The sequence below is a fragment of the Vanellus vanellus genome (assembly GCF_965231255.1).
Source record: "Vanellus vanellus genome assembly, chromosome: 3".
Classification (NCBI taxonomy): domain Eukaryota; kingdom Metazoa; phylum Chordata; class Aves; order Charadriiformes; family Charadriidae; genus Vanellus; species Vanellus vanellus.
Genome location: NC_138907.1, coordinates 128,039,254 through 128,051,964, shown reverse-complemented (window position 1 = coordinate 128,051,964; position 12,711 = coordinate 128,039,254). Strand labels below are relative to the sequence as shown.

General features: G+C 52.9%; 1 protein-coding gene across 1 annotated transcript; it reads left to right on the top strand.

Moving 5' to 3' along the window:
- Nucleotides 1-1,748: 1,748 nt before the first annotated feature.
- Nucleotides 1,749-9,011, top strand: ZNF395 (zinc finger protein 395; the record flags this gene model as incomplete). Its single annotated transcript, XM_082481117.1, has 9 exons — nucleotides 1,749-1,991; nucleotides 4,026-4,255; nucleotides 4,648-4,760; nucleotides 5,468-5,703; nucleotides 5,821-5,921; nucleotides 7,015-7,279; nucleotides 8,169-8,261; nucleotides 8,483-8,586; nucleotides 8,752-9,011. 9 exons carry the CDS (start codon nucleotides 1,749-1,751, stop codon nucleotides 8,861-8,863), a joined length of 1,497 nt encoding a protein of 498 aa, XP_082337243.1. The 3' UTR covers nucleotides 8,864-9,011.
- Nucleotides 9,012-12,711: the final 3,700 nt, after the last annotated feature.

The following is a 12,711-nucleotide window of genomic DNA, read 5'->3' as shown; positions in this document are numbered from 1 at the left end:
TGGGACAGGCAGCCCTGGCGCAAGGTGCTCTCCCCGGCACACCTCTGTCCGTTTTGCACCCTGTCCTGCTCTGCCTGCTCTATTCTTTATGGCTCCTAAATAGCTGTTAATTTTCTACTCGGGGACGGCTGGATTTCGGGGGAGGACAAAGCGAGCTGAGTGCATTCGGTTATTCATAAAACCGCTTGTAAATCTTGGACGTCCTTTGAAGCAGGACGTGGCTTGGAGCAACTCTTCCTGGGATGGTCGGAGGTTGAGAGGAGCAGTGAGCTCCCCTTCCCTTCCTTAGGAAACTTTTCTCATCTGAGATAGTGTGCAAGATGGTGCTGTGTAAATTAGAAGTCAAAAAGAAATATATGTGATCAGCCGTTAAAATGCCACCATGTCATGATAGGGAACCGAGCGAAGAGGGGAGGGTCTGAGCACAAGCGCCTGGTGGCTTGGGGTTAATCCTCCCTCTTGCACAAGCAGCAGCTCCTTGGACTTGGACTCTCCATGGCCCAGGTTACGCTGCAACCCAGACACCCAATGAACACCTGCAGCCCCTGGCTGGCTGCGTGACGCTCACTGACAAGCCCAGGCAGGGTGGCAAAGGTGACAGGTTTGTTGGTGGTGTGAAAGCATGTGGCTTTTTCAGTGCACCCCAAAACACATGGCTGCACCAAGCCTCTTGCCTCCTTTCCCTCTTCCTGAACCCCAGGCACCATAACCTTTTGGCCTCGCCACAGTGTGCATCATCACTTCCCGCGCTCCTTGGAGAGGGTGTTGCAGCAGAGGAGACTGGGAGGAGGACAGTGAATGCTGCTGGAGATGTTGAATTTATTGGGGCTGGGCACATTGTCTGTCCCTGTGCCTGGCTGTCCCTTGCTTTTAAGGAAACCTGTAAACACTTGTTTCTTTTAAAACAGCAGTAAAATCTGCAAACCCAAACAAACAAGCCAGGCAAGCTGCTCTCTGGGTAGGCTTGCCAGCAGAGCCACACCAACACGAGGAAAACCTATGTCAGAGGACAGGGAAGCTATTTTGGGGGCAAAAATAGTTACTAAAGATAGTTACAGAAAAACAGATTAGGATAAAAATGCTCCAAATTCTTCCTTTTCTAATAAAGCAGAGCAGGAGGATGCTCCCGTTTTGTTGCAAGACAGACCCTGGGAGTGCTGGGCATGAGCTGTGAGCTTGGAGAAACCTCTCCCAAAAGCATGAGAGCTCCTGAAAAGGGGAGTATCGGGGTACAGGCTGAGAAGGAACACTGGCTTTCACTTCTGGAGAGCTTTCCTCCCCTGCCGGGGCATGGGCAGGGGAGTTGCAGGACTGCTCTGGGCATGGACCCAAGTCTAGAGGTCAGGGTTGAAGAGCACTGATGGCGGGTTTCAGTGTGACAGGCACAGTGGCACCGGGGGTGTGCACTGGTGGCAACTAAAGGGGGAGGACATGGGCTCCAAGGGCTGTCCTGACTGCATCTCCGGGGTTTCCTTTGGGCTGACTCATCCATTTTTTTTCGAGAAGGGTTTGGAAATGATGGTTAAGAGCTGCAGGGCAGGGGGACCTCAGGCACGCCACTGTACTCATGTCCCTGAGATGTCTCAGCACCTGGGGCTGAGCCCCTGAGCAAGCACATGGGGATGCTGGAGCAGCAGAGAGCTGTTTTCTTGGCTCCCAGGGTGGTGGGGAGAAGACACTGGCTGAATGTCGCAGTCCCGCACTGAACGTAACATCCCTGTGTCTTTCTCTTCTGCAGCGTGTCCGAAATGGCGAGCGTGCTGTCCAGGCGCCTGGGGAAGCGTTCCCTGCTAGGCACCCGTGTGTCTGCCCCTGGCGCCTTGGCCGAGGGGGTGCTGGTGGCCACCCAGATCCCCAGCTTGCAGACTGACCTCGGCCGGGCATCTGCCCACACAGCACTGCAAGAAGATGGATCCTGTGTGCCATCAGTGGAGGAGAGCTGCCAGGCACCCAGGTTCCCCAGCCACCAGCAGCTCCATGCTGGGCAACAAGTACGTAAGGAGACTCTTGGTGTCCTTGGCTGATGGGATGTGCTCCGGTGGGGAAGAAAACTCCTGGGGCTTTCCTAATGTAAGGTTCAGTGGGGATCTGTAATTACTGAGAGTCATTAATGGGTGTTTGCATTAGTGCACTTGGCCTTGGCTGTGCCTGATGGGTTTTGACGATGCCAGCTCAAGTGGAGGTCCATCTCCTCCAGGAGATGTCTCTGATCCTAGCCAAAAGTGGGTCTCCAGAGAAGAGGATAAGAAGACCTGACACTTCCCTCCAGTGTTCTCCAACTGTCTGAGACTAAGGGAGATGGTTTCTGTACATTTAGTGACTCCCAGTGGACTTCTCCTTCATGAACTTGTCCTGTATCTCTGTAACCCACATTAACATCTGAAAGCAAGAGGCAAGGAGCCCCCTAGATTAGCCACGGTAGTGATGAGCCTCATGGCTCAGGCCTCAGAGCTCAGTCTGCAGCACTTTTTTGCTGCAGGGTTGAGGGTCGATGGTGTGGACATATATATGTGGTAAAGAAACTCTTAGGGAAGAGTGAGGTGTGATTGCTCATCCAGAAAGGACATCTAGTCCTGCTGGAACCTACCATTTCTTGTGCCCCGAGCTCCTGATCCTGAGGAGGGCTGTGCCTTGGCTGCGATGCTGCCTGGGACAGGGAACAGCGCTTGTTCTTGAGCTCACCGGAACGGTTCCGATTAATGCCTGGCCAAGCAGCACTGTCTGAGGGGAGCCGTGAGCTGCTGACGTAGAGCCTGTTTCTTGGCTGCTACCTGCAGAACTGTAAAGCTTTTTCTGGGCAGAGTTTGTGAAATGGAGTGTAAATAAGGCCCCTGTTCAGTTCTCTGGCTCCTCCTGCCCCATGTTTATTAACCATAGGACAGTGAGCGTTGCTTTTTCCTACGTGCTCTGCTGTGGAGAATTTTGCTTGCTTGCTTTGCTATGGGAAATGGCATAAAAATAGTGATGGGGTGCCTTCACCTCCCAGTGACAGCTGGGACCTGTGCTGGTGGCTGTGCGAAGCTGAAGGAGATGTTGGCTCCTCTTACCAGGCACAGTCTCAGCAACGGCCCATGTGGTTCACGGAGAAGCCTTGCTCCTTGGTTCCAGAAAGTGTGGCCAGGGTCTTCTGTGTCTTGATCCTTGCACTGATCCCCTTAACCCTTGTCCTGCTGTGGGTGGCTTTTTCCACGCCAGTGTTTCTGCCAGAGGTCCTACCTGAGGTGGTCTCGTGGGCTTCTCCCCGGTCAGGGTATACGTGCACGTGTCCATCCCGTATCGGCTTCTTGGTGTGACACCTGTGGCGCTTCCATAAAGAGATGTTCCTGTTCCTATAAATAGCTGGAGACACATGTAGCGTCTTTTGACACAGATACATTTCCATTAACAGAAATAGGCTGATGGGTGGTAGTGGTGGAAAACTGCCCATCAGGAGGAGTTTGGGACTCTGAAGGAGGAGATGAGGTTTGCACATCTCCTGCCCAAAGGGGGAGCATGTGTGGAGGAGCCAAGGTGTGAATTCATGATCACTTCACCCAGGAAATCTCCATTCCCTGTCCCCCTCCAGCTTTTAGTCCTTTTGTCTACATACTTTGCTGGGATGTGTAATAATTGTGGGAGTCCTTGCAGCAGGATGGCATAAGAACTAAGCTAAAGCAGACAAATTCATTGGAGAAAAGTCCACCCAAAGTCACAACACTCAGAGAGGCGGCTGATAACGGCTCAGAAAGTCCCTCAGCTTGGGACTGCTGGGGTCGGGGAGCTTGTGCCCGGGAAGAGCAGATCTCTTGGTGGTGGGATTGGGATGAACCCTGGCCACCCCTTTGGTTTGCCGTGACAGCAGTCTGAAGTCCAAGCCCTTCAGGACAGGCTCTGCCTTCGTCCGAAAGCCATCTGTGGCCCCCTCTGCTGGGGAGGGGGGGGAATCCTGCGGTGGGTGAAGGCTGGCTTTTGTTGCAGCAGGACATCCCCTGGGAGCAGCAGGGTGGTGAGTGGCACTGACAAACTGTCCCTTGTGCTGTTTTCAGGTCCTTGTCACCTACAATGGGCAGGAGTGTGCCGGCCTCGTGGAGCAGCACAATCCGCTGAGCGACAAGGTGAAGGTGCTGCTGCCAGAGCAGGGCTTGCAGGCGTGCTGGAGGGTGCAGGATGTGCGGCCGGCCACACTCCAGTCCCTGACTCTGCCTGCAGCTGGCGGTCCCGGCTCTGCTGAGGTGCTGCAGAGATCCGTATCCAGCAATATCGATGTACCCAAGAGGTTTGTGCTTTTGGCTGGTGGTATCTTACTGGGGCGGGAGAGGGGTTCTCAGCAGCTCCAGCAGCACTTGCGCTTGGTTTTACACCAACAGAAAGAGCAGTGATGGTGGGGATATATCCGCCTTCCCAGCACAGGATTATCCAGAGGATGGTTAAATTTAGGATTAAGAGGGTTTTAATTTACTTTTTTTTTTCTTCCAAACGGGGAGAAAGCATCCTTCCCAATGACTTAAAAATGACTCAAAGTTTATGGAGGGAGGTGGTGCGGGGGTACCTGCACTGCTGCTATGGTTTGTGCTGCCCTTTGGGTGCCCAGTGATTCCCCTGGTTGTACCTGGGCTGTTTCTCTGCTTTTTCCTCCACACATTTCACATCTCTCCCCTCGCGGTGCAGGAAAGCTGACGCTGCTGTGGAGATGGACGAGATGGTGGCGGCCATGGTGCTGACGAGCCTCTCCTGCAGCCCTGTGGTGCAGAGCCCTCCCGCCAGTGAGAGCGGCATCCCCTGTGAGTGTGCATTTAAAATATACATACCAATTTGTTAAAAAATCATCTGAAACAAAATGAGAAATGTGCTGTGCCCTTTGGATCTCTGTGCCAGTGCTTTTGCTTGTGGCAGAGGTGCTTTGCTGGGTGCTGAATAGCTGCCAGGACAGGGACCGTGCTGGGCTGGAGGTGGCCGGGGTGCAGCACCAGGGTCACGGTGAAGCCCATGGGTGCTGACTGGGGCCAAGCAAGCTGGGACACCCCTGGCAGCACCATGGGGATAACCTTGTTCTCTGCAGCGATCCTGGGGGTCCGGGGAGCCCCATGCAGGAGTCCCGGGCTGGGGAGCACTGCCTGGTCACTCCTTTTTTTAGAGGCAATTTCATTCCCGAGGAGTCAAATGCAGCCGGAGGGATAAAAATAGCTGCCCAGAGCCGTGGGAAATGTGCGTGCCCTGGTGCTGGCTGCTCGCCGTGTGCCGGCTGTGCCCACGGGATTGCACTGATGCCAAGGAAGATGGGGAGGGGAAAAAAGGGATAAACGACCAATAATTGGGACCTGGCACTGAACAAAGGTGCAAAGGCTTCACCTTGCCAAGTTTTTTTTTTTAATAAATAAATAGAGGCAAACCGCTGTAGTGGGTTACCCAGCCTCAAGGCTGGTCTCTGGCCTGGAGGGGTTCTCTTGGCCCTGAGCTGAGGGTGGCAGCACATGTCCCCTCCCTGCAGCCTCACGGGTGGCGTGCGATCCATGGAAGGAGAGCGGAGACGTCTCAGACAGTGGCAGCAGCACCACCAGCGGGCACTGGAGCGGGGGCAGCGACATCTCCACCCCTTCGCCCCCGCACCCTGCAGGCAGCCCCAAGTACTCCAGCGAGGCCCTGAGTTCCCCCCAGGTGGATGACGGCTTCGAGACTGACTCTGACCCCTTTCTCCTTGATGAACCCGCTCCACGCAAGAGAAAGGTACTGCTGCTGTGGGGGAATGTCACAGCACTGATGGGGTGGCTCGAGCTGAGCTGGCGTCCTGTGGAGGGGTCGCTGCTGCTGGGCAGGGGGTAACATGGGCTGTTTCTCTGCCAGAACTCGGTGAAGGTGATGTACAAGTGCCTGTGGCCGAGCTGTGGCAAGGTCCTGCGCTCCATCGTCGGGATCAAGCGACACGTCAAGACCCAGCACCTTGGGTAAGGCAAAAAATTCCACCTCCTCAATCCCTGCCTGACCACTGAAGCCACACGCCATGCCACTGTGTAATTCATAAACCCTGCAGTGAACATCCCCAGTACCTCTGTGCACTGATCTTGGTAGTTCTCAGCCAAGCAGTCTGTGTCACCGAAGCCACTGTTGTATGTGTCCCCACCTTCAGGGAGTGCAGGGCTTTCCGTGAGGGACCGGAGCCCCATTTGGGCTTTGGTTCTGCCTAGCTCGGGTGTGCATTTTGCACTGAGGGAGTTCAGCTTACATGCAAGCCCTGCGCTCCTGGACAGAGGCAGAAAAGCACCAGCCCCAGCTGGGTTTCACAAGGGCTGGCAGCCTGAAAGCTGTGCCTGTGGCGGCCAGCTCCAGCTCAGCCGTCGGGGCTGGCACGGGCACTCGTGTGCCAGTCCAGTGGCAGCTGCCTCTTTGGCAGTTTGCTTTGCTTTGGTCTCCTGATCTCCTGTGAATTCCCCCCAAAATACAAAGCGTTGAGGGTGTGAGTATGGGGATATCAGCTTTGCTATGCTTTCCTCCTGTGGCTTTTGCATTTCTCACTCCAACTGCAGTTTTCTCATGCTTTTGTCCATGTTTTGCGGTATGTATTTTTCTCCTCCTCCCTTGCGAACGTGAATGCTCTGGGAAAGGCCAGGACAGAAGGGCCGTGGTGCAGTGGGCAGTGCTGGACTGCCATCCAGTGCCGGATAAATGCACTGGGAAAATAATAAAAAAGACTTCAGAGGCTGTTTCCTGCTGGGTGAACCGCAGGCCTTCGGTCACAGCTGTGCTAAATGAGTCGATTAGAAATTAGTAGGGGATTTTCAGTGGCGCATGGTCAATGTGCCGGCGTTTTTAAAGGGCCTGGAAGAGGTATTGATCTTCCTTGGAAGTGCAAAGTGCTGCTTCAGAGGCAGTTGGCTGTTGCTGATCACAGCCAACGTGATGCTTTAGAGCCTGGAAGTGGAGCTGCTCTGCCCAGGACAGCAAGATCAGTCTACCCCAGGGAAGTCAGGGGCCACTCACCTTCCCCGTGGTGGAAACGGGGCTGCCTTTTCACTGCTATCCCCCTTTTCTCCCTGGCAGGGATGGCGCAGACTCTGACCAGCGGAAGCGGGAGGAGGATTTCTACTACACTGAAGTGCAGGTGAAGGAAGAGCCGGCGCCGGAGGCGGCTGCCGCTGCCAGCCCCACGTCCGCCTCCACCCCCATTATCATCCAGCAAGCCCTGGCAAAGCCGGAGGCACTGCTCGTAGAGCAGCCGGTGCTGGAGCCTGCCCTGGCCAGCAGCGCCCTGAGCCAGTCTGCCCCCAGCTCCTTTTGGCACATCCAGGCTGATCACGCCTACCAGGTGAGCTGGTGGCATCTCCTGGGGACGGGTCACTTCCCGAAATCTGCCAAAGGGCAGGTTGTTGTCCAGTTTGCTCTGCAAGTCCCCACTGTGGCAGGGACGTTTCATTACCAGCACCATGGCATGGGGCACCATCTGCACCTTCAGTGCCTGAGCGACCGACTTCATTAACGCCTGGTTAGGGGGCTTGTGGGCTTCTGCCGTGGCTGTTCCCAGTTTCCAGGCTGGGGGAGAGCTGCTGGCCTCCACTCCCCTGCAATTACTCGGTGCTGGTATGCAACACGCCCTTCTGCCAGCAGATAATGCGGGGCTGGAATGCAGCCGTGCTGGATCCTGCACACCTCCGCTGCAGGCTTGCCTGGGCACAGGCTTTTGAGGCACAGGAAATTTGGGGACCCGGAGCGGTGGCCCTGTGGGCACCCTGGGCCAGTGGCCGTTGTCGCAGGGACTGTTTGAGAGCCAAGCACTGTTGTAGAGCTGCAAGCTAGTGCAGGGACAGGGTATGTATATCCATGAGCTGCATGTGAATCCACTCCCATCCTAGGGGATGGATGGGACATCATCGAAAAGCAGAAAGCCTATGGTAATAGGTGTAAAAATCGTATACATATAGACCAGGATGCTGCATGTCGTTTGGTGTTGCAACCAAAAGCGGTTGCAGGAGCGAGGAAGCTGCTGTGCCCTGGCGAAGGGTGACACAGCACATGTGCCATGCTCCATGTGAGCAGGATCAGGCACTGAGGGAGAGGTTGCACAGGGATTTCCATCCCTCCCACGATGCTCCCATTTTGCAGGTTCTCCAGGCTGGTCTTTGCAGGGAGGTGAATGCCATGTGGGGGTGGCATGTGGGAACAGGAGGTCTAGTGCTGAGCCCTCTTTTACTCCACAGGCATTGCCCTCGATCCAAATTCCAGTGTCCCCCCACATCTTCACCAGCATCAGCTGGGCCACTGCCACCTCGACTCTCCCATCCCTGTCACCGGTGAGTCCTTCCATGCGTTTCCCCGTCCTCCTTTTGGGGTGCAGGGTTGGGCTGGGAGATACGGGGACACATCTCTGCTCTCTCACTCCTCACTTTTAAATGCCAAAATTTGTGGTCTGGGGACACATGTGTCTCCTGCTGCTCCATCACAGCACCCAGGCCCCACATAGGAGGGGGGACCATGTCATCCCACACCCCCTTTGACACCTGATTCCCCGCAGGTGCGGAGCCGGTCACTTAGCTTCAGTGATCCTCAGCCACCAACGCCAATGCTCAAGTCCCACCTAATCGTCGCCTCACCGCCCAGGATGTCCATCGGCACCAGGTGAGGGTCCCGCTGGCCAGAGGGGAGCAGAGGTGGAGCCCATCAGAAAAAGGGGTGCAGCAGAACAATGCTCAGCTGTGGTTACAGGGCTTTACCCTTAGGTAAATAAGCGAAGTTCTGCAATCAGTGGATGAATGTTATTTCTTCTTTTTCCCCCTTTTGCAGGAAAGTCCGTGGTGAAGCCAAAAAGTGCCGTAAGGTGTACGGCATTGAGCACCGGGACCAGTGGTGCACAGCCTGCCGGTGGAAAAAAGCCTGCCAGCGTTTCCTGGACTGAGCGCAGCACCACGGTGCCGCGTCCCTCCCCTGCTCCTGCCCAGGGAGCACCGGAGTCCCTAACTGCTGCAACCAGGGACCTTGGAGGTACCTCCTCTGACCCCAGAAGACACCTCCAGAGCTGCGTGTAAATTCCTCCTTCTGTATATTGTACATCTGCTGGGTTTGATCTTTTTTTTTTTAAAAAAAAAAAACAACAACTTTTTCCAACTTTTTTTTAAAAAAAAAAAAACCTGAAGAATATCTCCCTTTGTACAGTAAAAGCTGGGGCTGGGAGGGAAAGAAGCCAGTTCCTGGGGGTTTGGGGGAGATTGTAGGTGATCTGGGGACCAAAGAGCTTCCTGCATTTCCCAGATCAGCCCTAAAACCTCCCGAACTGTTGCGATGTGGCTGGGGTTGAGGCAGCTTCCCGCGTCCTTTGACTACCTAGAAAGCACGGATCCCTTGTAGCCTTTAAGGGAGGGGATCGGTGACAGTTATAGCTTTAAAAAAGAAATGCTGTTGGGTTGCTGCAAGCAAGGCAGGAGCAGTTCTCGGGACAGGAGTCGGAGGTCTCTCTTCCCACGTGGATGTGGTCTTTGTTTGCGTCGTGTCACACTGCTGGCTCAAGCCTGCGCGTGTGTCTCCAGTCTGTTCCAGCACGTCATGTTTGGAGGTATTTGGGGGGGGGGAACACCCAAAACACTTTAATCAGGAGAACTATGAGAATTTTTGAGGCAAAACCTGGTGTTCCTTCTCACCTTAGGCTTTGTAAGTCTGCTTAGCTTCGTGAAAAATCTACGTTGTGGCCCTTGCCATGTCTTTCAAAACTAGGCTGAGCAATTTGACTTTTTTTTTTTTTTTATTTAGTGATTCTACCAGTAAAGGCAGCTGGGAGGACTGGGAAAGGCTTTCACTTAGCGTCACTGTATGGCCCCAATTCAGCAAAACACTTAAATATTTGCTTTTGAATCCCATCGAGCCTGCTGGGAGTCAGTTTTCTGACTTCTGTCCTTTTAAAATATATATATTTACCCAACCTGAATTGCTGCTGGTTTCCTGTCCCTGTCGCAGCTGTCTCACCTATACCAGCATCATTGGCAGGGAGTTGCGCTTGGTGTCGGGCTGGGATGTGTGTGGCCGGGAAGCCGGATTGCCCCGTCGGCTTTCTCCCCTCACTGGGGCAGGCAGCTGTTTGGATTTATTTTTTTTATTTTTTTTCTGCTTTTTTGATAATCATAGGCCATAACCTGCAGCCATTGAGCCGAGAGCAATCCCTGCACATGGCTTGAGCCCCGGAGTGTTTTTAAGGACCCCGTGCCAAGACTTAACCTTCCTTATAGAAGGGAATTGAGTGGACAGGAGAGTCGGATGTTGCTCCCGGCTCACTGCAAGCCCCGTTCTTGAAGGGGTTGGGTAGGCAGACGACGTGGGTTGAGATACATATGTATGTGTTACTGGTGCTTTTTGACATGTTTGGGTATTCTTTTTGTTGTTGTTTGTTTGTAATTTTATACATATAAACAGTATATTGTCCCGCAACCAAACAGTATATCACTCCGCAACCTTGGGTTCTCTCCGGTATCCAACTGGCGGATGCAAAATTTGGCTGCTGGAAAGCAGGAGCAAAACTGTGACCCTGCAGGGTTACATCCCCGGATGGGTCTGAGCAGGTCCAGCTCAAATTCCGGGAAAGGGAAGAGGTTTTGCTCCTTGAGAGCCGCTTGCTCAGGCTCCCGTCCTTGCTGAAGCATTGGGTTTAGATTAAAACGTCAGGAAAAGCCTTTTCCTCTCCTGCCGGTGTCAGAAACTCTTTGCAGGATCCCATGTTGAGCATTTTATTGCAAGAACGAGTCTCCAAAGCACGTTGTGGGTTGGTGCTCTGCATCCACAGCCCTGGTAACAATTAATGGCGTGGTGGGGTTGTTGCACTACTCAAAAATAGTTTGTTTGGTTTTGTTTGTTGGTTTTTTTTTTTTAATATAAAAAAAAAGCCCCCACGCCTTTGCTGCTGTCTGATCTCCAGTGTTTGAACGGCTGAGCCGGCACTTTCCGTCCTGCGTCGCCTTGTGGAGCTCAGCATGTTTATCCTTTCGGGGAAGGGCCCTGCAATGCTGGGGTTTGGCAGGTTTTCGGTGATGCCGGAGATGCTGGTAGCTCTCTGGGAGTGAGCCAGCGCTTTGGGAAATCCCTCACAGCACCTTGCTTGCATTTCCATTTTCCAAATATTTTTTTTAAAAACAGGGTTCAAAGCAGTGCCCAGAGCATGGAAGGGAAAAAAAAAAAAAAAAAAGAGTGAATTTGTGCATTCCTCAGACCTAGTGCCTTTGTCCCCATGACTCAGAGAGACCCAGGCAGGACTGGAGATTTTACTTCTCACTTTTTATGCCATTTCTGCCCCAAACAGTGTCAGGCAGAGCCGGATCCGTGCTGGTGCTGGCCGGACATGACGTAGCTCCTAGCAAAATCACTCAGGAAATGTCAAACAAGCCATCTGGGGTCAGCATCGGGGCTTGTCCCCCGAAACCGGGGTGCAGCGTTGCGCACCCCTGGCCCTTCCCACCACAGATCAGGTTTTTCACTGGCAGGAGCTCAGGTGTCCGAAAAATGCACCGAAAATAACTTTCTGCTTTTCTGTTAAAGATGATTTTTAAAATATATATATATGCATATATATAAAAAGGAAGAGGAAGGTGTGAATGGCTTTGGTACAAGCAGGTGTGTGAGGTGCGCAGCATCCCCGGCTGTGATGGGGGGGGCCAACAGGACCCCCCCCTCCCCTGCCGAAAATGGTGGGGATTCAGCCCCCTCAGCCCCAGCCCTCGCAGTGCCTCCCGCTCCCGCAGCGCATAGCACTTACTGCCCGGCAGCACAGGAGTACTTCATGTCAGTGTTGTTTTCCTGGGGGTGGGACCTGCCTACAGCTGCTTCTCCAGGGGCTTATGCGGTACGGACTTAACCGGACAGAGTTGTCCTTGTGCTCATGGCTCTTTTCTGTGTGGTTTTTGTTTTTTTTTTTTTATTTTATTTTATTTTTAATGGAGAAAATGGTGCAGGGTGGGTTGGGCTTTTTTGTTGGGGTTTTTTTTTCAAATTTTTTTTTTTTTTTTTCCTTCTGGTTTGGGAGTATTTTGGAATTTGTACACTTTTAAAAAGAAAAACCTTCTCATACTTTTGCAGAAATGACGGCAGGCTTTCACTGTGTCTATCGGGTTGGCTGGTGCTGGAGATATATATATGTATATATCTTTTTTTTTTTTTTTTTTTGGTCCTTTCTCTATTTTTTTCCTTTCCTATTATTTTTTAACTCACTTCCAGCCACCTCCCGACCATTGGACTTTTCCTCCCGACACTTGAGTCTCACTGGTCTCAAGAAAACTCCTCTTTGGCCCCAACCGTGGGTAACCCCGACCTGTAAATCAAGCTTGGAGAGTTTCCCCTTGGCCAACCCGCTGTCTCCCGGAGCATGTATGTGTATGTATATAGGAACCTCTTAATTGGGCACTAATTAATTGGAGGCTGCTCCTCCCTCTCCAGCCAGACCCCGAAAGGCAAAACAAATAGGTTCAGCGCAGGGTGGAGGTGTCGTGGGCGGCGGGGAAGGGCTTGGGGACACTTGTCACCATGGCCGTGCCCCCATGGGTCCACCGCGGCACCCGGCCCAGCAGGGATGATGCCGTATCGAGTGAATTTTCTGTCTTGTTGGAGCTTTTCTCAGCTGTCTTCCAAGTATTATTTTTATTGGTTAAAAAAAAAAGAAAAGGTAAAAAAAAAAATAAAAATGTGAAATGTAATTTTTACAGCAGCAATATGAAATATATTTTATAAGAAATAAAAAGAAAAGTTGCCTGGTAGCTGGCTGGCTCTGCC